Here is a 26730-nt window from a genome sequence, read left to right on the forward strand (position 1 = left end):
CCTTCCCATATCTGTCTCCCATCGCTCTGTCTTATCACAGCACACACATACCTCAGCATTGCCTCCTGTGATTGTGTAAAAAGCCTGGGGCTTTTTTTCCACGCCACAGAGACAAGGAGAGGAAAAGTGAGTCTACTTGTTTGTGACAATACCAGGGTGAACGGGCACTCTGGTGCACGGGAGATTCTGTTGATATAGGGACAAAACAAATAAAGTGTCAGCCATTCAAAAGATGGCTCGGCTCAAGAGGGTCAGGCCAAGCTAATTCCTTTGGAAAACAATCAACTGCCATCTTGTTTTCTTCCCCAGCAGCTGTCTTGACTTTTTTGCTTTGATAACACGGATGTACATTTTGGAAAACTCTGCAGGAGCGGCAGCAAGGTCAAGGGTTAAGTTACCAGCAGAGATATACAATATATTACATGTTAAGGGCTTGATTCACCCTTGTTAAAAAAGAAAAAAATAAAACACATTTTCCAACTTGGTATGTATGTATGTAGTTGGTAACAGATAGTTGGGTTATATTTGACCAGAGAACAACCTTTCATTTCTGAAAAAAATATATAAAAAACTTCCAGAGCCCTTTCTACAGAAGAAATTGTTTCTTTGCAGTGTGTTGTGTGGATTATCTTATTCTAGAAAAATTGAAATTTGGGTGAATTGAGCATTTAAAGAAACAAGCTCATGAAGAATCTTTTTTTTTTTTGTTTAGTGATGTAAACTCTGGTTTAGGTTGAATATGTTGGTTTAAAATTTCTATCTAACAACATTTGCTCAAACATCTGATGGCAGGTTAGGCAGGCTGCCAGGTCATTGCTGGCCCTACCATGTTGTTTAAGGGCAGCAGTCCAGTGGCTCTCTTTCCTTCTCAGTGAGAGTCGCTGCTTTTAACTTGTGTTAGAACTGGAAACTGCTACGCTAGCAGGCTCAATACATAGGTCAGCCAGGATAACCCCCATATCCTGATTACTGACACAGAGTGCCCTCTGGAACATAGAGCAGCAATAAAAAAGGCTTGAGTGAGCTGCTACAAACCCCCCTACATGACTAGTATGGTCAGAGCCTTGGCCAGAGGACAGATTAAACTACTGTGGAGAAAATGTGATGCTGTGATGTATTTTCTTATAATGCTATGTGCTTCTGACAGAAGACCCTACAGAATTATCAAGGGAAATGTTAAAGGGAAAATGTTAAAAAACTGTTAGAAAGTGAATATGCGTGCAAGTAGAAATCAATTGAGCCAAAGAAGTACTAGTAACAATGGTGGCCAGGACATCAGAGAGCTTTTTGTTTCCCCTTCTCTTTCCACTGTGTCCAAGCCGAAAGGTTGTTGGCGAGAAAATTGAAAAAAAAAAAGGGAGACACATAGAAAGTGAGACAGAAAGAGAGACAGAGAGAGAGAGAAGGAATTACAAAGAGTAAGAGAGCCTGCATGTAAGAAAGAAAAAAAACAGGGCTTTTAAATCTTCAGTTGATATGCCAGAGTGAGAGCCCCCCCACATGTCTATGAATATCTCTTTTATTATTACTATTGACCCATGTGCCATAAAGAACAGCAGGGTCCCTGCATTAGTCAAGCCTCAGAATTATGCAGCAACTACTAAAGGGCAACGGACTCATGGACACACAAACAAACAGACACTGCCCACATAAAACATTAATCATTCAGGGTAATTCAGCGTATATGCACTTGGACAGATCTGACATCCGATTCCTCTCACAGCTAAAATAAACTGTCTTTTCAATTGCATTATTTTCTGCCATAAATGTGAGCCATGTTTTCTCTCCACCAGTTCTCAATAGGACTGTACCACGGCTGGACCATGGTGCCATGCTTCAAATCATTAACACAAGATTAAAGATACGCATTGTTGTATGAACAGATTTGCTACTAACAAACAGCTTTTGCCACCACTTAGACAATGCTCTGGGACTATGTCTCTAATCTGCGTGTGTGCGTGTGCGCATGCATGTGACTGAGTGCCTTTGTATGCGCGTGTACTGGGGGGGACACTTTGATAAATGGCCAGTTTATGGTGCTGTCACACTGAGGATGTCTATGGGGAAATACTTCCCCACTAGCGCTAGCGTGTGTGTGTTTGTGTCTGTGTGTGGATGTGGATGTGTTTATGTGCGGAGACGGGTACAATGCTCTGGTCATCTGATTGCAAGCCTGTGGTCTGGCGCACAATTAATCAAACTGATTGGATCGGGCAAATATGGTTTGTGATAGCACAAAAACGGAGAGGGTCAGACAGAGAAATGGATTACTCTGTTGTATGCGAAGATGTGTGCATGGGTGTGTTTGCAGATGTGAGGGTGTTTGCACGTGTGGTGTGCAAAGGTGCAGAGGTGTCTATGAAGGGGGCTGAAGTGAGGCTGCTGTGTGTTTGAGGGTCAGGGGTCAAATAAATGGAACATGAAAGACTAAAAACACAGTGCGGCGCTGCTGACACAGCCACAAACCTGTTAATATCTCACACGGGCTACGCACTTACTTTGAGCACACAGGCTTTTCCTCGCACGCAGACACACACTAACACACACACTCACTTACAAACACATGTATCCCAGCGCGGTACACAGCGGCGTTTGAGTAATTGAGCTGTGCCATTGCAGCTTTGTAATCGCTGACGTGTCTTTACATAGCCTTTGTGCCTGAACAATAGAGTGCCGGGACTAAGTTGTCGCTGGTCACAAGAAAGGAGGAAGAGAGAGAGAGAGAGAGACAGAGAGCGAAAGAGAGAGAGTAGGAGGGGGGTAAAAAAGCAAACAAGCAGCTCAGCCTGAATGTATGGGTGCCACCTGGCCTTAGATCAATTCACTGACACATAGGTCATTTTTAATATGCTTTGATCTGTCACCCCAGCTGGGCCGTGAGTGAGTGTGTTTAGGGGGGTGTTTGGGTGTGCTCTATCAAGCACATCTTGTTTTAGGACGCCAGACACAGTGTGTGAACTATCAAATTGTCCCTTTAATAGCCCCATTCTTCTTCGCTCATTATCTCTCTAACTGCCTCCCTGGAGATGTAGAGAAGGAGACAGAGATAGACCGACAATTTCAAGGAGTGACATGGGAGCAATTTTATGTAGTTATTAATTTGAAATTAATTCTGGTCATTTATGAACCATTTCCATGCATATAAAAAATTATTTTGTCAACTAACGTTAATATGACTGTTTTCTTCTTCATTTCCAGAGAATGTTTGTCTTCTTAAAGACCCACAAAATCATTTATGTTAGATGAGGATGATGATGATGATGATGTTAGATACCCCAGCACTTATCACAGGGCTCAAAAAAGAACAATGATGCTCAGTTAAAGCATCCTTCAACATTTTTGAGCTTTTTCCATATTTACAGAAACACAAACCATTAATCAAAGTCAATTTTGCGTCTTTCAACCTCACATTCTTCTCGTGTGCCTGTACCACAACACCCATGTCAATCATGTGCTATATGTGAGAAAAACAACTACTAATTGTGAGGAAGTGGTTCTGGCACATAAGAGTATCCCTGGGTATACTGACTCATTGCACCCAATCAGCAAGCCATGAAGATAATAATATACATTCTCCATCTTTCTTTACTCCTCACTCTCTTTCAATTTCTTGTCTCTTTCTCTCTGTCTCTTTCCTCCCTTTCTCTCATTAAATCAGTTCCACCCTTTAACCCTGTGGGCAGGTGCTACTGTAATTAGCCATTATTTGACTATCAAAAGTCAGGAGTTGATTAAATGGCCACGAAGTGCCGCGCAGAGCACTTTCCCTCTGAGCCCAGCCCCATAATTTCAAAAGCTTCTTGCAACCTGCTGAGGGCCTTTCAGGTCTGTGAGACGCTGCTTCCGACTGCTGGTAAGAGCCTGTTGCCGGCGGTAATCAAAACTGATAATCTTACAGGAGAGAGGGAGGGGTGGGGGGTGGGGGGGTAGAGGAGAGAAAAGAGAGTGAAAGAAAGAAATGGTTGGGGGCTTTCGGGAGGTTGGAGCTCAAGCAGAGAGCCTTCCATTAGAAATGTGTTGTGGCTCTGAGGGGGCCGGTGGCCAGCAAGCGGTGAAAAATGCTGTCTTCTTAAGGCAAGTGAATGGCATCTCTTTAGTGATTAGGAGCGGTAATAATAGGCACCCCCGCCTGTTACCCCTAAGTCCATTTTATTGCTAATTCATTTACCTGTTATTTCAGACATACTTGACAGGAGTCACCTGCTATGAAGTCATGTTTGTCAGGCAGGTATGCCCATTAGCTGGGGATCTTAAATCAGCCTCACAATGGTGCCAGTAGGGGAGTAGAAAGGCTGGCCTTGTTGTTAGCAGATAACACCACACCGCAGTTATCCTGACCAACATGGAAAATCTTTTCTGCTCCAAAAATAATTAGACTCCATCCCCGGAGCGATTCTTAATTAATGCATTTTTTTTCCCATTGTAAGTGGATTTTAAGCCAAGCTGATCTGCTTTTGTGCTCTGTTGTGAAAATCCTGTACACTCATGAAAAATATTACATCTGACCTCGTGCATTAAGGAAAAACTGCTGATTGAAAATGAGTTATGAAAATATGTAATAATCTCTTTTTGTGTGAAATTAAATCGAGCTTTTGGACCCAAATGACTAATTTTGAATTTGGTACAGTTTCAACTGTGGACCGACCTTGGCAGAATCCCTTTTCACTGAACAAAGCCATTAATATCCAAATAAATATTTGACTAGATATAGTTTATATTGTAATAAATCATGTGATATACATGCTGTTATATTCCCCAAGGAGAATTGGGGCAAAATAATCACTTTGACTCCCTGGTTAATGTTCTGGATAATTCTCCCCAGGGAAACACTTTCTATGATAATATCCTCATATGAGCATCTCGATCTGAAATGTCACAGCTGAGATTAGAGCGTGCTTGACTCAGTGTATGGTGTATTCCCATGGAGTGTGGAAAAGTGAAATGGATTTTGGTATTAACGTAGCAGAGTGAAGAAGCACAACAAAATATGTAAATATATACAAAGATTCGATTGGAATATTACATTTGGGTATTAAATTTTCTGTGAAAGTCTATTGCTTGAGACAATCACCACTGAGAAAGAAAGGAGGGGTAACTGCATTCAAATTGAGCGCCTGTCTAACATATCTGCATGTTGTCTTAGATTGCCGTCTCCTTTAGCGTCCAGGCCACGGGCGCTGTCCATGAGGGTTTGTATCAGCAGAGCGCAGGTCACTCTCTGTGACTCCAATCAGTTTCAATGTTGTTGGCTGAATAAAAGGATTATCCACTATGAATTAGAATTAGTACTAAGACACAGAAAACCCCTCTCTTGGGATGATTCTGTGTGTGTGTGTGTGTGTGTGTGTGTGTGTGTGTGTATTCCCCTCTCATTGCCTGCCTCTCCTGGGATCCCCCACTCGGCCTAATCATTGTTTCTCTAACAGATAATTCTCCATGTCCTCACACGTGTCTGTGCGTGTGTGTGTGTGTATGCGTTAATTAGCACTGAGTGTGCTCTTCCTTGTAATCACTTAATTAGGGGTGACGGCCCTGATGCTTGTTTACTCAATTAGCCATCCTCTTTAATTATCTAATTCACAGCAAGTCGACTGTCCTTGTTAGCAAGCTCAGTGAAGGTATCAGAGGCTGATAGAGCTGTGAGTGTGTGACACTGTGTGACAGTTAAAAGCCAAACGCAGAAAACGGAAGCCAGAGCGACTGTATGTCCCTCTCCTTTTAGGACAACTCACACATACGGTACTTGCAAACACAAAAACAAACACAAACACACACACACACACACACACACACATATGCTTCATCAGACACTAGGCCATGCTCAAGGACTGCATATGAGTGGCGAGCCACATGCCTCAGATTACAGTCACTCTGATTCCTTGAGATTTAGTCATTAATGATAAAATCTACGTCAAAAAAAGAAAGAAAGTGAAGTCTCATGGTGAGTATGATTGATGGTTGCTTTAAATGGAGGCGTCCAGGGCCAGCTCTATTGTTTCTCCTGACCAGCACTGCCACCTACTCCACCACCTCCACCCCCGCTCCTTCATGTGGATTAAGGCCTGCCGTTTATTTAACAGTTCATTTGAGCGAAGGGGCGACCAAGGTGAAGCCGGTGGGAGGCGAGGGGGGTTGGCAGGGTGTCTGTGCTGTACCGTGGCGGGACGTGCCTTGCGGGACAGTGCCAGGCTGCGCTGTGGGGAGACGAGACAGGGCCTCCCCAGTGGACTAATGCCCTGTAATGAAGATTAAGACTCAGTCAAAGACCATACTGTTCGGCCGAGATCGGAGAGAAGGAGCGAGGGATGGTAGGAGGGGGAGAGGAAAGGAAGTGAGGATAAAGGATAAAGTCGGGATAGAGGGTACAGAAACCCAGGTTTTCAGAATGTGTTTGAGGATGGATTATCCTTATTTTCAGCGACAGGTACAGATACCGTCAACCACAGGAAAAATAAATACATACAACGCCAGGATTACTTGCGTTAAATGTCTTGTGAATTTCTGAACCATCTGGGAACAAAAACGATTTTTGTCAACAATGCAGTTGCATTACAAGCTGTTCACATTGATCTCCTCTTAAAACATCATTGCAGCCACAAAACTTTATAGAAAAATTCTGTGAAACAAAAAGCCACTATAAAAATTACCATTCTACATTCAAGCAGCCACAAAGGGCAAACTAGAAGCAACAAAAGGGATACAATTTTGGTAAATTCATTATAATCCAGTATCGAATGCACATTTCCTCTGACTTGCCTGGAATCATAAAAAAACATGTGTATCCAGATGTATGGTGAGAATGGAGCCAAATAAAGAGCAGGCAGACTTTTGATTAAAAAAATTCACCAACACATACTGTAGCAGTTACAGGCTGAAAAAAACATCAAAGTAAAGCTTCCCCCATCAAGGCTCAGTAACATACTGTATATTATTACCTTTAAAAGATGTCACAGCTAATGTGTTGCTAGCCTACACATCTAACTCTCGATAATCCTTGTCAAAAGTATCAATACTCACTGCCCTTCTACCTCTAACTCCAGAGAGAGCCATGTAGTGCTGAGCAGGTGTGCTAGAGGGCTGTGAAACTATCTGTAAAAATCATATATAGTAGGGAATGAGATGTTCAAAGTTTATTCTTATTTTGTAAATGATTGTTACTTTGCTGTACATATTTTTTTTTGTAGTTCATAACATCAATTTATTGTTACTCCTGCTGAGGTAAATATTAGCTGCTGGGTTTGTGATCTTGAAGAGCACCCCAAACGTCCTGGATCTCACCACATGAGACACTGTCTGACCACTTGGCTTAAAAATCTAGTTGGCTGTGAAAGTGAAAGTGACTGTAGAAATTTTGGAACTTTCCAGCCACTATAGCCCCCCTCCAAAAAAACCTGACATTTTCTGGTCTATCTGGGACCCACCAAACAGACACTAAAACACACAAGCATGGATGTACTCACGTGTGCCTATGTGTATGTATGTGTTTGATGCTCTCATTCAAAGTATGAAGGACAGTTAGCCGGAGCAGAGCTGCCTCAACACATGGCACCCTTCACTTACCACTCTGTGGTTAAAAGCTCCCCTAAGACCTGTTACACCCAGACACACTCCCACTGTCTCCCCCCATCTCCTCATCCTTCACTTCTATCTCTCCCCAAATTTCTTCTTTCCTTTCCTTTCCTCTTCTTTTTTTTTCCTGCGAACAATTTGGAAATGTTTTGTCTACCTAAAATATTCAGCGGGGGCACATCAACAGGGATGATGTGCGGACACATGGATGGATGGATGGATGGATGGATGGATGGATGGGTAGGTGGGTGGGTGGAGAAAGGGGGATCTTTTTTCACATGACCTTGTGTTAGAAGGGCCGGCCTCTCTCCCCCACTCTCTGTCTCTCTTCCCCAGACGGACTGTGTCTGTGACTGGGCTGGCAGTTCTTGCCTCTCTTGGGCATTCTGGCATTCCTCCCTGTCATGCCCCCCCATCCCCCTGCCTCCGGCTGTCTCCTGCCCTCTGAGGGCTTCCATCTTTACTGACGCTCACTCTCTTGCATTAACTCCGTCTTTTGTCTATCTATAGAACTTGTGTCATGTCAGCACCTTGCCATATCTCTTGCAATCTTTGCTTCTTTGGCAGGTTTTTGCATTTCCTCCTTTTAGGTTGATTAATGAATCCCTATCCCTAAAGCACAAAACATCTAATGGTAATTAAATATATATATATAATATAGATATCTTGTGAGATTTAAAAATAGATAGAAATATTTAAAGATTTTGTGCAAAATGTTCTTAGAGTCTACAAGGCAGACCTGTACAGTGTGAGAGGACTTTTGGAGCACAAAGGAAATACTCCCCCTTGTGATGTGTGGTTTCCAATGCACTCTGCCTTTCTCACGCGCAGATGAACCTCTATCTCCCTTGTCTGACACGTGAAAATATTTTTGACGAGCAGGACCACACAACTTTTGTTCTACGCCTCCCCCCGGCTTCTAGGTCTCCGTGGCAACGCCATGTGGGTCGTCATGTTATTATCACCAGTCCTTGACCAGCAGGCCCTCTGCATTCACTCTGTCTGACTTAATGGACTCACTGCTTTCTTGACAGACAAGACAGAGTGCGTGCGCATGTGTGTGTGTGTGTGTGTGTGTGTGTGTGTGTGTGTGTTTTTGTGTCTATTTTGAAGCGAATGAGCACCAAATGTCCTTAATAGCACAGAAAGATGAAACTCCAGAGTGAAGACATTTTACCAATGAGTGAAGCCAAGAGATGTTGAGTAACTGCTGTCTTGAATAGAAATATTTCAGCTTTCAAAATGTCCTTTCAAATGACCAGAATTATATTCATCCAGCTCATTTGATATGAAGAAGGTTCATATCAGAAGTTCACCCTTTATTATTAAGTGAAACTGACCAATCGTTTTTAGCGGCCTTTCGTGGAGCAAAGTATACGGAACGATTAAGTCTGTGTAAGGACAAGGTTGGGCCGATGTAGGTTTGGTTTCGGGAGATGCTCTGATGGGTTATATAAGGTGGTATTTCTGAAATGATGTTTAATGTTTGGTTTTTTTTGTCCACTGTCCCTCAACCTGCCATCTCTGAAGCCATTTCAGTTAGTAATAGAATGAAAAATAATCAGGATGTGTTTCCTGGGGAAAGAGGGCTTCTCTACCGTCTTTGCACTATACATTCATCATTACAACAGAGTTCACTGAATGCGTGAACACACTGCTCATTGTGGGTATATTTAGCCTTCTGTTTGTGGGTCTTTTGCAGTTGCAAAATATTACAGTGTAATGACACTTCTAGTCCAGTGTTTGCCAAGTCATCAATAGGAACAAGATAAGATATCACACAAAATGACAAAAAGTGTATCACTCTCATACAGAGTTATGAAAACACATGTGAAAGTGAGTGTGTGTCTGCGTCTCTGTGTGTATGTGTGAGGAAACTCATATGACAGACCCCGCAACTGTCAGACTATCGCCCTCCTCCTTTTGTTGGGTGACTCCAGAGAATGTGGTGGGAATGGCCACTGGGAGAGAGATTATGGAGAGACAAAGACTGCAAGAGAGGGAATGAGAGAAGGAAAGAAAGAGTGAAAGGCAGAAGAAAAGAAAGAGAGAGAGAGAGAGAGAGAAAGGGAGAGAGAGAGGGGTCAGGGAGCCAGCTGATGTGAAAGTGCCTCCGATCACCTCGTGCTTCTCCTCCGCCCCCTCACTCTGTCCCTCTCTATCTGTTCTACTCTTTCTTTCTTTCATTCCCACTTGAATTCCTCTCCCAGCGCTTCACTCCAATGTGACGTCAGGTTTTGATCTGCGATAACAACAGAGATGCGTCAGTCAAGGCCCACACACACACACTGGAGACACACACACACACACACACACACACTGGAGACACACACACACTGGAGACACAAGTTAAAAGTGCCACTGTAAGTTAAAAGTGGCACTCGGGCACTCAGTGAGCACATACACACACACACATACACACACACACACACATACATGAATACAGTGACACACAGCAGTGGCCTTTGAGTGAATGCTCCTCACAAGGCATAATGACAGCATTCTGCAGTAACCATAGCTAGGACAGTTCCCACAGACAAGACAGACCGAGAGAGAGAAAGACCATTTCTTTCTGTTTTCACCTCTCCTCCTACTCCCCACCTCCTCTCCAACAACCCTGACTTTGTCCGAACCATGTGACCTTCCACAGATCAACGCTATTGGCTACCGAAGTCTGGAAATATGAAACTGTCACTGGTGATTACAGACACATTAGTGGAGTACTCCACCAAAAATCTGTCTTTTCAGTATCAAATCATCTCAAACACACCTGCTGCCAAACCAACAAATAATCAAAAGTCAGCCAATCAATTTTCAGCTACGGGGAGGTGATAGCATGACACAGGAAGAGTGTTTTCACATAGTTATGTTATGGATGAATTCAGGCTATGTCCATACTACTACGTTTTGCTACACTACTATGATCTCCACCCAGACGAGTGTTTTAGCTATGTATCAGAAACAATCTCCACCCATACTACATACCTCAAAACACATGACCATCCGTGTAGACTGGGCATGCGCATGCCGGTGTCAACTGGAAGCAAAACTGTCTGTACTATGCAGTCGGTCGCTTAGTTGCAGAAAATACTACGAAGGAGGAATCACCTGATAGGAATGTGGAGAATCAGTGAATTAAACGTGGTGGCTGACGCTCACCCAATCAGGGAGGTCCCAGTTTTTGCCCGTCCAGACTACAATGCAACCACAGAGTTTTCACACTAAAATGGGACCAGCAGAGTTTCCAAAAGTCTCTGTTTTCAGAGTGTGGACTTTTTTGAGCAGTGTGGCCAGGAGGCGAAAACGTAGCAAAAGAGATGCGTTTTAAAACGAAAACTTAGCAGTGTGGTCGTGGCCTTGGACCGTTGAAAATACACATCAATAGCAGAGAAGTCTATTATGTTGATGTGGGTGGTTTGAGAAGTTATATGACATCCATCAATTCCTCTGCAAACAAACAAGGTGCAAACTTTCTAACTTGCATGCTTCAGTATTCCCTCAGTTCATTTAACCTTATGTCTTTATGCACAGGACAATGTCAGGAGGCAAAAGGGTATGCTCGAAAGATTATCCCGCCTTAGAATCATAAACATTCCCCAACATAAATGATTTTGACCATGTGAGCTCAATCTCTGCATATTTGTCTGTCTGCCTGCGAGAGACCACTCCCCACCTCTCCATAACCCACCAGACAAACATGGAAGATCTCTGCTGACTGCCTCCTGTTTCAAACCACTTTGGTCATCACTTTTTTCCCCGTTGAACTTGACACTGCGCAGGACTAGGTGATGTACATTTTGAAGGGGGATGGTGCAAGCTACAGAGCCAAATGAAAACATGTCACTCAGGGCCTATTAAAATGTAACCGTGCCCCGCAGAAGAAAGACACCCATATCATCATTAAGTCATTGGTCTATCTATCTATCGACCAATCTACATTTATTTTCATTGATGATTAAGTCTTAGTTATTTATTTTACTCTATAAATTATCAGAATAAAGATAAAACTAACAATCACAATTTCAAAGAACCCAAAGTTCTTGTTTTGCTTGAAAGACGTTCCAAAACCCAATGACACTCAATTTAAAACTAAGAGAAATCCAGCAAATTCTTATGTTTCATAAGCTGGAACCAGCAAATGTTTTGTATTGTTTTTGGATACATGACTGAAACAACTACTGAATTATCAAAACTCTCACCAATTCATTTCAGTAGATTATCTGACTCCTCATTTCAGCACTATATCCATCTAATGCATGTCTGTCCAGTATCTATGCCATTCTGTGTGGAATTCAAATGTAACAGAGATGTTTAGGTAAAATTCATCTTTAAGCCTACACTGTGCTTTGTGTCTATGAGTGTGTGTGTGTGTGTGTGTGTGTCCTGCTTTTTGGGCTCATCACTAAATAGTCAACTCATGGCCCTGGGGAGCGCACTGCCAAGCTCCCCATACACACAGATAAATACACACACACACAGACACACACACACACACACACACACACACACACACACACACACACGTACAGAACCACCCCTGTAACCAGGGGGTATTTGTAACGTTCAGCATTATGAAAAATGACTTGCCCCCGTGGCACACCAGGGTGGCAAGTGATTATAATATCCAGATAATCATTTCAAACAAATTATCATAATTATCAATCAATCATGAGCCTATTTAAGCAGGGGGAGGGATGGGGAAGTGTGGTGCTGTTGGCGGGGGGTAAACTATGGCCCGAAGCACTGGATCACTTCTGTGACCCATGAGCCTCCCTCTGTCCATATAATAGCCCTCATGCATTTAGGGTCATTTAGCTAGCGTATTTAGAGACTCAATTCCCCAGCTTGATACGGGAGAAGAAAGATATTCACACACGCATGCGTGCACGTACACACACATAGAATCACAACAGCAGCTGACCCCCAAATTGGTTCCCTAGTCCTTCGGCATAGAGTGGGAAAAATCTACTTATAGGTCAGAGTTCATATCAACCCCTGTCCTTTTCCCATTTACAACTAATGACAGGTCTAAAACACATATTTATTGCGTACTTTGCTTCATGACACAGGCAAAACAATAACAAGTGCTAGAGTTTGAATCAAAGAACATGACAGAATATATCTCTTAAGCACAGAAATAAAGGAATGTATCCCTATCTGGAAAGCATCAGTTCTTAGGAGAGATACATGTATGTTAGGGCAGCATGTCCACCTTCACTGAGACAAATAAGAGAGGAAGAGTGACACAGGCAGAGCAAGAGAGACTTGATCGTCTCAAAGAGATATTCCGCTGTATCTTTCCACGGTAAATCCTCCGTGAAAAGCAGCGTGAATCGATTCAGTCTCGGTTTTATTGAGAGGTGCATGAATGGGGATTGGGGAGAGAGACGGAGGAATTGAGAGAGAAAGAGAGACAGAAAGAGAGAGAGAGATAGATAGTAGCCTTTGGGAGGAGATGATCGTCTTGGGAAAAAAGCAATCAGTGCTCATTGATTTTCTGTGGTGGTTGAATGGAAGGTGTCTATCTGGAAGTCATTATCTGCCATCTGATCTGCTGGAGAGTTTACACACGTTAGGATGGACAGCAGCCCTCTTCTGAGGATGAGGATTAACACACACACACACACACCGATACACCGAGATACGTACACAGAGCATAGGCTGTCTTTCCCCCTGCTCTCTATCTGGCTACCACTTTTAAATCCAAGGAATCCAAAAAGAAACACAAGTCTTCCCATACCCTATTAACTTACACACACACACACACACACACACACACACACACACACACACACAAACACACACACATACACACACATACACAAACACACAAAGACTTAAGTATATGTGCAGTGTGTGAATGAGAATATAAGTAAGCAGGGCCTAGACAGCTAAACAGACAGATAGTCCTGTTTTGTATGGCTGGACCAGACCAAACCAAACAATCCCTGATCCTATCACCAATAGCCTCTGATAGCAATCTATACCTCCAACAACACCATCCTGTCTGCTGAGAGAGGGAGAGAGAGAGAGAGAAGGATGAAATGAGGATGGATGAAGTAAGCAGAGAAGGGATTCAGATAACAGGTCCTTTTATTTTGTGTGTGTGGGTGGGGGTGTGAAGATGCATGTGTATTTATGTCGGAATGTGTTTGAGCCAATATGCTCGACCCAAGTCTAAGCAAGGACAGGATATGAATCTACAGACTTAAACCACACACACACACACACACACACACACACACACACACACACACACACACAGCTGAAAGCTCTGGGCAGCTTTCAGTAAGTGGGCTGGAGAAGCTACAATAACATCTTTGCTTCTGTTTTATCCCTCGCCTTAACCCTGATTCCCCCACTTGCCTTTACGCCCCTTTCAGACTGACTCAGCAACACGGAGTGAACCTGTGTTTTTGTGGTTTGAATTGAATTTCAATGTGTCACTGCTTGGCAAGGGTGAGCACATTTCTATAGTAGCCACAATATTACTGTAAGGTTATAATACATTTTTTTCTTTAATACGCATTTATCAGAGAGAATATCATTGTTTTACTTCAGTCTTTTATTTTTCCTTTGTCTTTTTTTTTCTTTTACTGTAATATTTCTGTTTTACATTGTACCTGATTTTATATTTTGTTGATTTTACAGCCTTCTCTGAATCACTTTGTCACTTGGTTTTTTTGTTAATTGCTTTACTAGTAAATATAGAAAATTACAATAAAATGATTAAAAGTAGTAGCTTCTGGCTGTTCAGCATGAATGTGCAGTGTAGCTACACACTGTCTGGTATAATTCTGGTAGTCTAGTGGTGAACTACACCAAAATAAATCTTTTCAGAACCAAATACTTATCTTAAGTTATACATGAGGTTTGTGTGTGGCAGTAAATTACAGCCCTGACATATTGATGAGGTTACAGAATGTTCCATTACTTATCAAATATCTGATGTCAGTGCCTCCTGAACTAAATTAAACAGAGAAAGAAGCCAAAAGTAAGTCATCTTAGTCATCCATCCAGGGATGGCAAAAATCATCTGTTTCCATGAACTCACTAACTATATAAAGATATTTCTCTCTATGTAAAATACATATAACATGCAGTACAGTGTATAAGCACGACAACAGATCTGTTTCACTGTAATGTAAAGCGTAGTGACAAATGAGAACTAATAACACACACATTCATGTGAACATACACACACATTTCAGCAGTGAACTAGTTTATTCACAAGCTACAACTCAATTAACATTCTGCCTTAATCAAGCATAGCGATGGTAATGACACGGTGGAGGGAGAAGAAGTTAATGTTTACGTGCATATGTGCGTTTTGTGTGTTTGTGTGTGTGTGTGTGTGTGTGCGCGTGTGTGTTTGTGTGTGTGCGCCCATGCCCTGTGTCTGTGTGTGACTGTACGATGTGGATGAATGAGTCATGTCTTAAGGAATGGCTCATGCATAATTTCATTCATATTCATAACAGGCATGTGGTCTGCCACCGCCCGATGAGGGCCCACCGCAACTCACACTCTGCATAATGAGATGTGGCCGGTGTGTGTGTATGTGTGTGTGTGTGTGTGTGTGTGTGTGTGTATGTTTTTACGTACTGTAGGTAAGTGTACTTTATGTCTGTGTTCTGTCATCTGTGTGAGCCTGTGTGTGTGGATTACAACTGTGCATCTACAGCACAGTATGTGCGTATGTGTGTCTATATACTTGTGAGCATATAAAAGTTTGTGTGTGCAGAGTGCAGTGCACGGGCCACTCTCATGTGGAAGGTGGTTAGTTAGTTTATAAAACCATCTAGGTTTTTCCACATTGTATGAACATGTGGGGAACAGGGAACAGCCCAAACCACCTGCGGTCAACTCTTAAAATAAGCTCATTGACTAATGTAGGATTTCACATCAACCAAGCAGTCGGTGATTTGCATGCCTCCCTGTTTATAGACGGTATAGCAACAAGACCCTTGACCTGAAATGCAAATGAGGAAATTTACGTGATTTTGTTTTGCTAAGGGCCAAATTGGTCATAATTGTCAATTACACCAAAAGAGATTTTAAGTGAAATACGTCTTGTTAAGGTTGCTCGCGAGGCGATGTAAACATGCTCTCTCCCCTCACACACTGCTTTTATTAAGGGGAGGGTGGATTTTGAATGGAAAAGTGGTCCACCATTCGTTCTGCTCCTGATGTTTTGACCATCCTGTCATGTAAGATAAGACAAAAGCCACATAGAAACTTTGGAGACAAAGTCCAAATCTCTGTTCTAATTTCTTTGATAACTAAATCCAGAGCACATGAAAATGAGTTGGAAACATCCACAGCACGCCACTCAGAGGACAGTATGAATGCTTTTAGCAATGCAATGCTTTTAATCAAAGTCCTTGAGTACTGTATATCACATTTCTTAAGACAAAACACTTAAGTAGGTTTTGTATTTGAAAGTAGTAGTAGGTTTGAGTATTATGGATTGTTGTACAAATCTTCAAACTGATTAATAAAAACACAGCAAAAAAAAAGTAACAACATATAATTTACTGCTGTTCCATTATCAGCCATTGATTTGGGTTTTAGCTGGAATGCCATTGAGCTGGAGCTTCGCCTGCACAGCTTCAGTCATGCTCAGAAAGAAAGAGTGTCCCCTCTGCAGCACCCATTGTTCTTTCACGGACAATTAGATGGACATGAACTCTCTTGCTGTCCTGTCTTGACCCGGCGACACTGGCCGTAAAAACAAACTGCCCAGCCTCCTCAGTAAATTTATCACCTCATAAAGTGGTCAGTGACTAGTCAATGGCTCGTATCGGTCACAGTGTGTGTTGAGTGTCAGTGTTTTTGTCTGAGTGAAGAGAGGGTTTCCTAGATTGACATCATTGTCTATTAGTCTTCTTGGATATGCAAGGCTTATGAGTTAGTGATACACTTTGAAATGACTCCAGTGTAAAAAAGAGAGCTTTAGATCTATGACTTTAATAACATGTTTGCAGAAAGCTCAGAAAATGTCATGCTAATTCTTTTTTCCATTATATTAACATAGCTATAACAGAGAGTGCAGAGGTTTTAGCACTGCTGGACTGAGATCTCTGTCAGCTTTAAGTGAATGTGCTCTCAAAGAATCTGCTAACAGTGGTGCATGTGTAAAGATACGTACAGTCTGTGTGCTTCACGAGGGCCAGACACACAAACGCAGCCAGAGTAGAAGTCCTACTTTTTGTGCTTCCTACAAAACTTCCACTTTATTACTGCCCCCTTGCAAAGACTTGAATACCTTTGGTAAGTCGGTAAACCCTGTGGGATAGTTGACACACAGGACAGAGGTACAGAGAGAGGATTGGTAAAATAGAACAAGCAGGTATAACTGTCCTACCTTTTTGACGCAGCTGTCAGGGGAAGCTTCTTCATGGTCGTTCATCATCTGCTGAGAAAAACAAAAAAAACGCACATTTATAAAGTGCTGAATGGTCCACACAGTTATTCAAAAAGAATGCAGTGAGAACCAAAATATCTTATTTGATTGAGGAGAAAATCTGTTTAATAAATCATTAGAGGATATTGATTCCTGTGCTGCACGGGGGCCGCGGCCACGGCGTGTGACCGTCACTGCTTGATGACATGAGCATAGGGTGTTCACAGTTCATCACACAGACCCTCTGGGGTAGAAATGTAACCAGAGGGGTATAATAATGGACTGAGAGGTCACAAAAATACACACAGATGCAAACATAACATTACACACACACACACCCACTCTGATGAATGAATGCCCCACAGATTTGACGTTAATTCTCCGCTTCAGCATTGCAGGAAATTTCGCTGAGACTGTTTCTGTGTGTGTCTGTGAGTGTCTGTATAATTAAGCCTTCAAGCAATATTTACTGGGGGCAGATGGGTGGTAGAATGCTCCCAGTGTCTGCCAGAGGAAATTAAGGAAGTGGGGGAATGATGAAGAGATGGGGCTGCACTGCTGCAATGAGGCGGCATTTCACATATAATGGCAACCCAGAGTCTCTCTCCGTTCGTCTGTCTCTTTCTCTCCCTCTCTGAAGCCCATTGATGGCAACCGAGGATCAAAGATGAAATGCAGACTATTTTCAGAGCAGTTTTAGGTAAGAGGGTGGGAGGGGGAGGTCTGTGAGCTACTTTACTGAGTTTAAGAGAAATTAGGCCTATAAAACTTCCTCAAGCACAGACACACGGCATATCTGAGCCTCCCTTTTCCTGTTCCCTATCCTCCCCATCTGCCCTTTAACAGTAGGTGTGTTGTTTGGGTGTTGTGACAAGACTGGCCTTTATATTAGAGCTGGCACATTAAAGTTTGTATTTCCTAAACCAATGTGGCCCACCATGATTGGGAATGAGACATTTATCTGCTGTGGAATCTGACGTGGAAACTGTGGAGCTATTCTTTGAATTCTGGCATACAGCAACTTCTTTTTTTCACCTTTCTATACAAGGCTTCAATTCACAGGAAGTGATTATGAATTGTGTGTGTGAACTTGTGGATGTGTGCACTCACATTTGCCTGCAGACTCTTGTCGTTGAAGCCAAACTACATTTAATTAGTGCAACCTGTGTCAGATGACTTGGGAGTGACACATGGCTGTCAAGTTATCTCTCTCTCTCTCTCTCGCTCGCATGCACACATGCACGCACACACACACACGCACACACACACGAAAAATAATGTTCAAAACCAGCCAATGCAAATAAAGATTGACTGTGAAAACCATGTTTAAGAATGAGTGAACTAAGACAACATGTTCCTCTAGAAGCATGGGAGCAGTTTGCTTCATCTGCAATAAAATAGTGGCCATTTTGAGGAGGTATAACACCATATATTATACACCACACAAGCCCATTTTCAACGATTTTGTCCCCAGAGCTCAGTTGTCACTTCAACCTACCTGCAGAACAACTGTTAAATCAATGGAATCAGCGTTTCTTTTTACAAAGATTATAGTTAAAAACTTATATCACAGAAAACCAGCTCATGAGTACGTGACTGTCTCTGCCTGGCCATCACACCTTTACTTGCAGGAGCCACTTCTCCCATTATGACAGATAACACTAACCCTTTTGTGAACATACCTTCGCCGTTTTTAGAACTGTGGACTTTAAAGACTGGTATTTTAGTACTCCTGCTCTAGATAAAGGTGTCCATAAGTTTGTCTGTAAGACTATTTACTCCTCAGTAAAACAAAAAAAACTTATCTGAAAACAAAGCTGGACATAGAAGCTCACCCTCAATTCCTCTCTCTCTCTCTCTCTCTCTCCTCACACTAAACTAGTGAACCAGATGGGCCATATGTGCACTGATGTACCGTATGCCATGGCTTCCTACATTAAGCTGTCGAGGGATCTGTTTCCCAGCCTCACCAAATGGCAGCAATTACACCACAGATACTTACAACACCGTTCTCAGCCTACTTACACATCATCTAACCCTTAACAGAAGCCTCCTCTTCCGGAAATCAGTTTCAAACAACACAAGAGTAAACATGTCATCTCCCAAAAGAGATGCAGCCATCCCTTAAGGCCGATCAAATGTGTCATGTTGTCTGGACTTGTAACTGTATCCCCCCTATTTTGAAAATGTGCAAAATGCAGCTGTGTGAGTGGTGAACTGCACTGCTTATAAAAGTTTTGTCAAAATCTCACCATTGTGTCCGTGATGAACGATCGATATACGATACAAGTGATTGAAAGCAGAAACAGGATTCTTTAAATTCTTTAAAACTGCTGTTCAGTCGCACTATAGATTTTAATTTGGAGTGTGTATGTGTGTGTATTGAATTTCTGAAACTGAAAGAAATGGTGCAAAAGCAGCCACAGATGCTGATGTTCTTGTTTGAATGAAGGAAGCAAAAATTACAAAATGGTTATTTTTCATAAAAAGAAACAATCTTTTAAATGTATATCTCTCTGTTTTTTATGTATTCTGTGGAATATACAATATAACCCTTCAATGCAGCAACTGTGTTTGGTAAAGTAGGTGGGATCTCAGTACGACTATTTAGCAGAAAGAAAGATAAATTAAGTTAATGTGTCTGCTCTGTAAGTCAAAATGTGCTTGCAAACTTTAAACATGGCGATAGAGTAAATAGTGAAATGGAGAGAGGGAGGGAGAGAGAGAGTGAGAGAGTGAGAAAGAGAGAGAATACACTTCCCCTTTCTTGTAATGCACAAGACCAGCTGCAACAGTTTACAAAACCAACAGCTTGGCTGCGTCGTCTAAAATGCTACCAGGCGTTCAACAACTATAAGACAATTTCTGGACTTTCCCTCTGCTCTGTTCAGCTACATGCCAAGTGTAAATATCTGTGTGTATCAAATTGTGCAAGAGTAACCTAAAACTGTAGAAAACATGCAAGCAGACATGAGTGGTTTTACTGATTCCTTAATGTCTTTCAACTTCAGGTGGGGGGTCGGGACTGTGTGGGCTTTCTATCGTCCAAACCTCAGTTTTGGGTCTAGAACCATTGAGCTGACTGTCAGGAAAATGCTAATTGTAAAGCTTCTTGGCTTTGAATTCTGTGCAATTTTAATCCAGATTGTTTGTCTGTAGAAAAGTGATCCAATGAGTTTTTTTTTGTTAAAAGCACAATTCAAAGATTGGTGGTTGACAGGGTTTCCAGTGGTGAAACGCAAGGGCTTGTGTAATGATGACAATAACACAAAGGCAGGTGGAGACACTCTTTCAACACTGGCACACTGTATGCAGGCACACACACATGCGCGCACACACACACACACACACACAGGCACACATACCAGACAAACACACACAGACAGAAACACACATAGAATAGCCTAGCTTTGCAGTGGGACCCCGCCAAGCAAATAAATAAGCTATTAATTAGGGAAGGAAAATGTGATTGGCCGCTGACTGGCGGTGCAATGATTTATTGCACGTGTCACCGTCATCTCAAAGTGACTTTTACTCTGTGTCAGTGAGACAGGTCAAAATAGAGACTGGCCTATGTTGAGAGGGATAGATTTTCCACTACATAGAGAGGGGTAAAATTGTCCATTTGTTCTGTATCTAGCCTGCTGAATGCTGACATGTCAATGTGTCTTATGGAAAAGAGAAAACACTGAAGCGAGGGTAATTAGAAAGTGTGTGTAAGTGTGTGTCTGGGCACACAAACTTCTCTCTCTGGCCCATATGACCTCAAACATAAACAAATCCAGTTGTGGCTTGATGAAAGTGCAGCCACCTGCAGAATCCTTCCACTAAGAGCTGTCCAGACCCTCATTAGGGTACGCGCAAATGTGTGTGTTTGTGTATGTGAGAGTGTGTGTGTATATGTATATCTTACCATGTCTGCAGTGTGTGCTTTCACACTAGGCGGGAGGGAAAGCCCCGCCATTATTAGTGTTTCATAGCGCGGCTTTTGTTATTGGACAGAGTCAGGAGTTTTTCAACACCACTTTAGCACCATTCGTATTGACATGCCGTGATGACCAAGCGGACAAAAGAAAACACGACATGGGGAGAGACACTCAGTGTGGACTGCCTCATTGTTTTTACAAGACCTGTCACAGCCTAAAACACATGACGGAGCAAAATCCAGCTCAGTTTATTTCCAGAACTCATTTAACGTGAAAAAACAGCAGGAATATCCCAAGAGGGTTTTCTGACTTGGGCCATGAAGCATGCAGAGCTCAAGTCAAACCTTGATAGAATGACCCATACAGTAATCTAGTCATTTAATTGACCAATGACTAGGCTGAGTCAGTAGCCAAAGCAACTGGAGGAGGACCTTGCAAAGCTTGCTCATCATCATCCTCAGGCGCGAGGAGAAGAAGAGGGCCCCACTTGGAGGTTTGCACCGTAGGAAAATGTTAGCATTCTGTTGCCAAAAACAATTCTCCTCAACTCTGGATAATATGAGGCAATACAGCAACACGGCCCAATGGATGGCTGCGGATGTCACAAAGCCACAAGTTTCCAAAAAGAACCAGCAGCAAACAAACCTCAGGGCTTTTTGAAACAGGGCCCTGACTGACAACCCATTGGCTGCAAGAGCCACACCAAGAAAGCCACAAATTGAAAGTTTTGCTATGCATTTATTGGGAACTTTTGCAGCTTCTTGGCACATTGACAGGATTTCATTGTGGTGGCAATGGCTGGATGGGTTATTGATCTTTTTGACGTATAGATGAGAGAGGAAGCAGTCTTTCACTGTGGGTCATGTTGAATAATACACTGCAGAGAAAGTGTATTTGTGTCAGAGAGCGAAAAAGAAAAAAAGAGAAAAATGAAAAGGGAGGCTCTGTTTCTCATTGCCGGAGCCTTTAAAATAGGAGCTAACCATCATGTCAAACATGATCTCAACAAATGGATCTGACTCCTCTGACTCCCAGATACTGGCAAATCTGATCGGAACACTTCACAATCAATGAAAGGACACGGCTGCCCAAAAAAGGAAGAAAAAGAAATGGGGATATCAAGTCTCCAGTGTTTTTCTCTGAGGTCTCTTGTTATCATTTGAACTCCCTGATAATGAACCTTTTACACTTTCCTGCCAGAATCTGTTAGAGATTGTTTGACTAAGGATACACGTCTGATTTAGTCTGCATTTTAGCATCAAGTCAGTTGGTGCCTGGTTGTAGTTCCAAGTCCTTTCTCTGGCTTGTCCTTTAAAAGGGTGTAAAATAGGGCTATTTCGGGACTTCCCAGAGATAGCGGCCTTGACAGCTGACCCAAAACAAGACCAGCGCTATGACTTCTTAAAAACATGCCTCAACAATGAGGTTGCTCACAGAGCTTAAGTAGGGAGGTGGGAAGACGAAGGCAGGAGAAGGAGGAAGCAGGGTAGAAATTTGTACTGCTAAATACCAGGAAGCTGGGCGTCCATCAGATAGAATATATTCATCATGACTTTAATAAGCGGAAGACTTGAGGTGCTTTGGCCAAGACAAACATCAAGGGGAGTGCTGATAGAAAACTTTCTCTCTTTCTCAGTCTTAGCTGGCCTCGAAGGTTATTACGAATATAATCACTGTTTGATTCCTTATCGCTATCTCCACTTTGGTGTGAAGCTTAATGTGAGAAAATTATACAGTTCATTAGTAAAAGCAAAAAAAAAAAGAAAAGAAAGCAGTGCCAAAGGAATGCATAAGATGCCATTGTCTGAGAGAAAAAGGAGAGATCAGATTGGCTTGACACTTATCACACCGCGCTAAAGCTAACACTGTTACCCAACCCTACATACAGATGGGTCTATGCAGGGTGCGGCCTGTGACGGAACTGAGAACTGTTGGTGAGATAGAGCTTAGCGCACAAAGGTTAGATTTGGAAGGCAAACACTCAGAACTATTGTGTGACTCTGGAAAGTCACGGCCTCTTGTCAAATACAAACGGCTGATATTTACAGAACGAGCATTGACCCCGTATGTCCTAAGAGTCTTTACGTGATTTATGAAGAGAATGCCATAGTGAATTATCCTGGCAGGGCTTACATTGACCCCGGACAGACTTGTCTCATCATTTCAATGTCCTGTATGATTCACAGGTCTTGCATAGACATGTGTGGTCTCAGTATCACACATTATGCACTTGGTTCAAGTGAGCGGATCAAATATTTGTGTTCATAGGTTTGACAGTTGAGGCGTTTGAAGTCCTTTCTCTGGTTTGCACTTAGTCAGTAAACAAACCTTGAGAAAGAAGCTCACTTTCATGAAAAAGAGTGAGAGGAATGCAACGGGAGGTGGAGGGCGGAGGAAGAGAGTGGGATTCTGCAAATTTATTAAAAGGGTCATATTTTCATGGGGGCCTTGTACGGCAATCCATCACCTGATGTCCAAGGCCCCTTATCCTTTTAAGGCCGTTGACTCTGAACTTGATATCGACAGAACCATACAGATAAATTATCTGCTTGGCCTCCGCTTTATTGATAAGTCATTTGGGCAGATGATCAGTAATAATCATAAGTGAATAAGGGGGTGCCGATAGATCTTCTGCTAGCAGATGTTGTGACAGCCGTAACGCTGAGGTCCAATAAATAACGCTACCTTTTGGCCTAAGAGGATTGCCTACACAGCATCAGCAGCTGCTGTGGCATGCCTTTCAGATAATGATATATCACGTCCTCCCTCTTCATTTTGATAAAGGTTGCAGTTTATCGATACATGCAGCAGGAAGAAAAATAATATTGCCTTATTTCTAATGATCTCCTATTCTCCCCATGACACATATTGCCTCTAAGCAAGCAGGGGGTTATGGGAGTATGATTTAGGGTCTTGACTTGAGGGCATATAGATTGAATCAAAGGTCACGGCCCGGATACTTTTAATTTCACATACCTCAGTTGAGCAAGATGCCTACAGAGCCCATGCATTTATGAAGGTTTACATTTATGCACAACATAAATCCCATATTGGCTTTTCAGCTCAGCAATGTCATATGTTTCATATCTCCATTTACCCTTGCAAACTGAATTGGTGTATTTAGAAACATACACTAGACCACACTGTCTGTCCCTCTGTCTAGTGTCAGCATGAATCCCTAATTCAAGGAATTCCGTTAGGTAGGTAAAAAAAAAAAAAACAATGCGGAAACACAGAGAGAGGGATCTCTCATCGCATCAGGGGCTTTTCTGGACAGCAGCCATGCAGATATTGTCACGTGACGATGGATAACTGGCGCGTAAATTGCATATCGTTTATCAAGGTCCGGCTGAGTATTTACAACGTTTGCATTTCAACATAAACAGAGAGGTTTTGGAAGCTTTTCATTTCTCCTGTCTTGCGTTCTTCAAATTAAATACACACACAGGAAGGAAAAGCTGGCTCACACAGGAACACTAGATGTGGACAGACGTTAGAGCACAAGACGGAAGGAAATGAGGAGCAAGGAAAAGACATTTTGAGAAAGTTAGTTTTTGGTTGTGAGTGCATTTTTTTGTATCTGTACTTTGTTTGTTAGTCGGTTAGGCATCCTCTCGCAAATCCATCCTGTGGCTTTTCTGCATTTTTTAATCACACACCCATAAACTCACACACACATATACAAGGAGCTCGGGCGCAGGCCCAAACATTGAAGCGAACAGTCTCCAGTGACTCGGAGGCTAAGTGCAAGTACAGTATATATGGGTCGGCGCCTGGGACAAGCAGGGGCTTTCTTCAAGGCTCCGAGGGGTTTATACCAAGGTCAGACCCTACACACGACGATGATGCTTGAGAAGGCCAAAGCCACGCCGAGTGGCTTGCTGATGAGATTTCTCTGGCAGATAAATAAACAAGGCCTGACCGTGGATTTCCTGCTCAGGGGTATGAGTGTGTTTTTGTTTGTGTGCAGCAGGGTACTTTAGAGATATGAGTTTGATCTGATGCATCAAACAGAGACAAACTGTACACATACTTTAACCATTACATAATTACAGTAGTAACACTAAAAGCAAATAAATGATCAAACACCTCCCACAGGTCTTCTGTCCTCTGTACACGCTAAGTATCCACTTAGTTCTTTAGCCTGTCTTCACTCCTTCAATGGTCTTTTTATGCTGGTATAGCCTCTGTGTTTACAGGGAAGACGTGGAGCTTAGATGTTAGGTCATCAGTAGGACAGAGGTGAATGGTGTGGGGTGTGCTGAGGAAAGAGTAAACAGATCCTAGAGTTCATAAGAAACTCTTTGTAAGATAGGTAGTCTGTGTTTTTCGCTGCTTTATTGCACCTATACACTTGAACACACTCTCTTTTTCTTATATTTTATTACCCACAACACACATGTAACTAAAATGACTAAGAAGCACTAAAACGCTGCATCTCTTAAACATAAAGGCGTCCTTCCTTTTACTGAAACGCATCCACTGTAGGAATAAAGAGTGTATCTTTGCTTTAGATGATTGATTCAGCATTCTACAATGCCACCAGTAAGTAAAGTCAAAAACTTAAAACAAATATTTTTTTAAGGCTTAATTCAAACGCAATTACTACTGAATGAAGCACGTACACGATATAAATACCAACAATAATAATGGCGGCTTAATAGTTCTAATGGCTGCTATTAGCATGTGTATTATTTTGAGTATGATGTGGAGATAAAAAACAAAAAGCATTTGTGTATAACAAATGGACTGTAACTACTGCGCTGTTTATCCTCGTGATTTCTTTTGGTGGCCAATCAGATTATTTACACGGTGGAAACATATAAAGAGCAGGGCAGTTAAGCCAGCTGCTACTGCCAAAAGATACTGTCTGGAGATACTAGTTACAAACAGTTTCTTTCACTGTGGTGGCCAATGAGGAACCCATTTTTCATAGGCTTTATGCAAAGGAGAAAAAAAACAAAACAAATTGGAGTGCCAAATGGATATAATGGACCCTAAATCATGATGGCTGGTTGCTTTCAAATTCGTCTTCTTCCACCAGCTGTTAAATGCAGGAACAATTAAATACATTCCAAATAATGGAAGAGAAGCTTCTGCAGTCTTTCAGACCATAAGAAACTGAAACTCAAACAATACTTGTAGTAACCTTGCTCCTTGCTACAATATTTGCTGACAGTTTTTGTAAAAAGGCCACACTCGGCAATCCACGTGGAAAAACCTGTGAGTACAATATTAAATACTTTAAATTAAAGAGCAGAAACACCACAGTAACATTGAGACATGATGGATGAGACTGTCCACTCTCCCGCCCTCACTGGTTCACTCAGTCTAAAGTTTGCCGCTGCACAGCAACCTCTTTGAGGCTCCAATGCTCTGTGTCATTTTTCCTTTTTTTTTTTTTTCAAGCCACCCCCCGTCTCTGCACACACTCTTTTTATCCTTACTCTCGAAAGATAGCAACCTTAATCACCATGAGAGCTGTCTCCAAGTCCACAGGATCAACCCATCACCTCTACAATAAATGTCAAGCTGTCATGATTTATGCAGCTAATGAAATTGATTAGACGGCTACAATGTCCCAAGAACATTGTAATCACATGATTCACAACTGTCCTGTTTACTCAACTTGCTTGAAAGATCATCTGTGTGTCTGGGATGAAACCAGCACTGGGGTTTTAAAAACAGCTTGTGAGACATCTTGTCAGCCACCACTTGAATGATACAGTTGCATCTTTGGAGCCTCAGTCATCGTCTTTATGATTTGGCCATGAAGAATCTTCGAAGGAGATACAATTGACTGCAGATAATGTAGCAGTCCCACTCCCA

The 26730-nt window shown here is 42.3% G+C and overlaps 1 protein-coding gene across 8 annotated transcripts in view; it reads right to left on the minus strand.

Annotated features, from left to right (window-relative positions):
• Positions 1-26730, minus strand: part of prdm16 (PR domain containing 16) — a 182412-nt gene that overhangs the window by 68793 nt on the left and 86889 nt on the right. For 6 of the 8 annotated variants that reach the window (XM_087179621.1, XM_087179618.1, XM_087179619.1 and 3 more), the window contains exon 3: positions 16937-16987. In XM_087179621.1, the coding sequence (XP_087035747.1) occupies positions 16937-16987 (51 nt within the window). The remainder of the gene's footprint in view (positions 1-16936; positions 16988-26730) is intronic. The other 2 variants (XM_087179620.1, XM_087179616.1) reach the window with 1 other exon arrangement.

This window comes from Seriola lalandi, unplaced genomic scaffold (assembly GCF_002814215.2).
Source record: "Seriola lalandi dorsalis isolate HSWRI2012SDOR001 ecotype SW California unplaced genomic scaffold, Sedor1 jcf7180002054861, whole genome shotgun sequence".
NCBI lineage: Eukaryota > Metazoa > Chordata > Actinopteri > Carangiformes > Carangidae > Seriola > Seriola lalandi.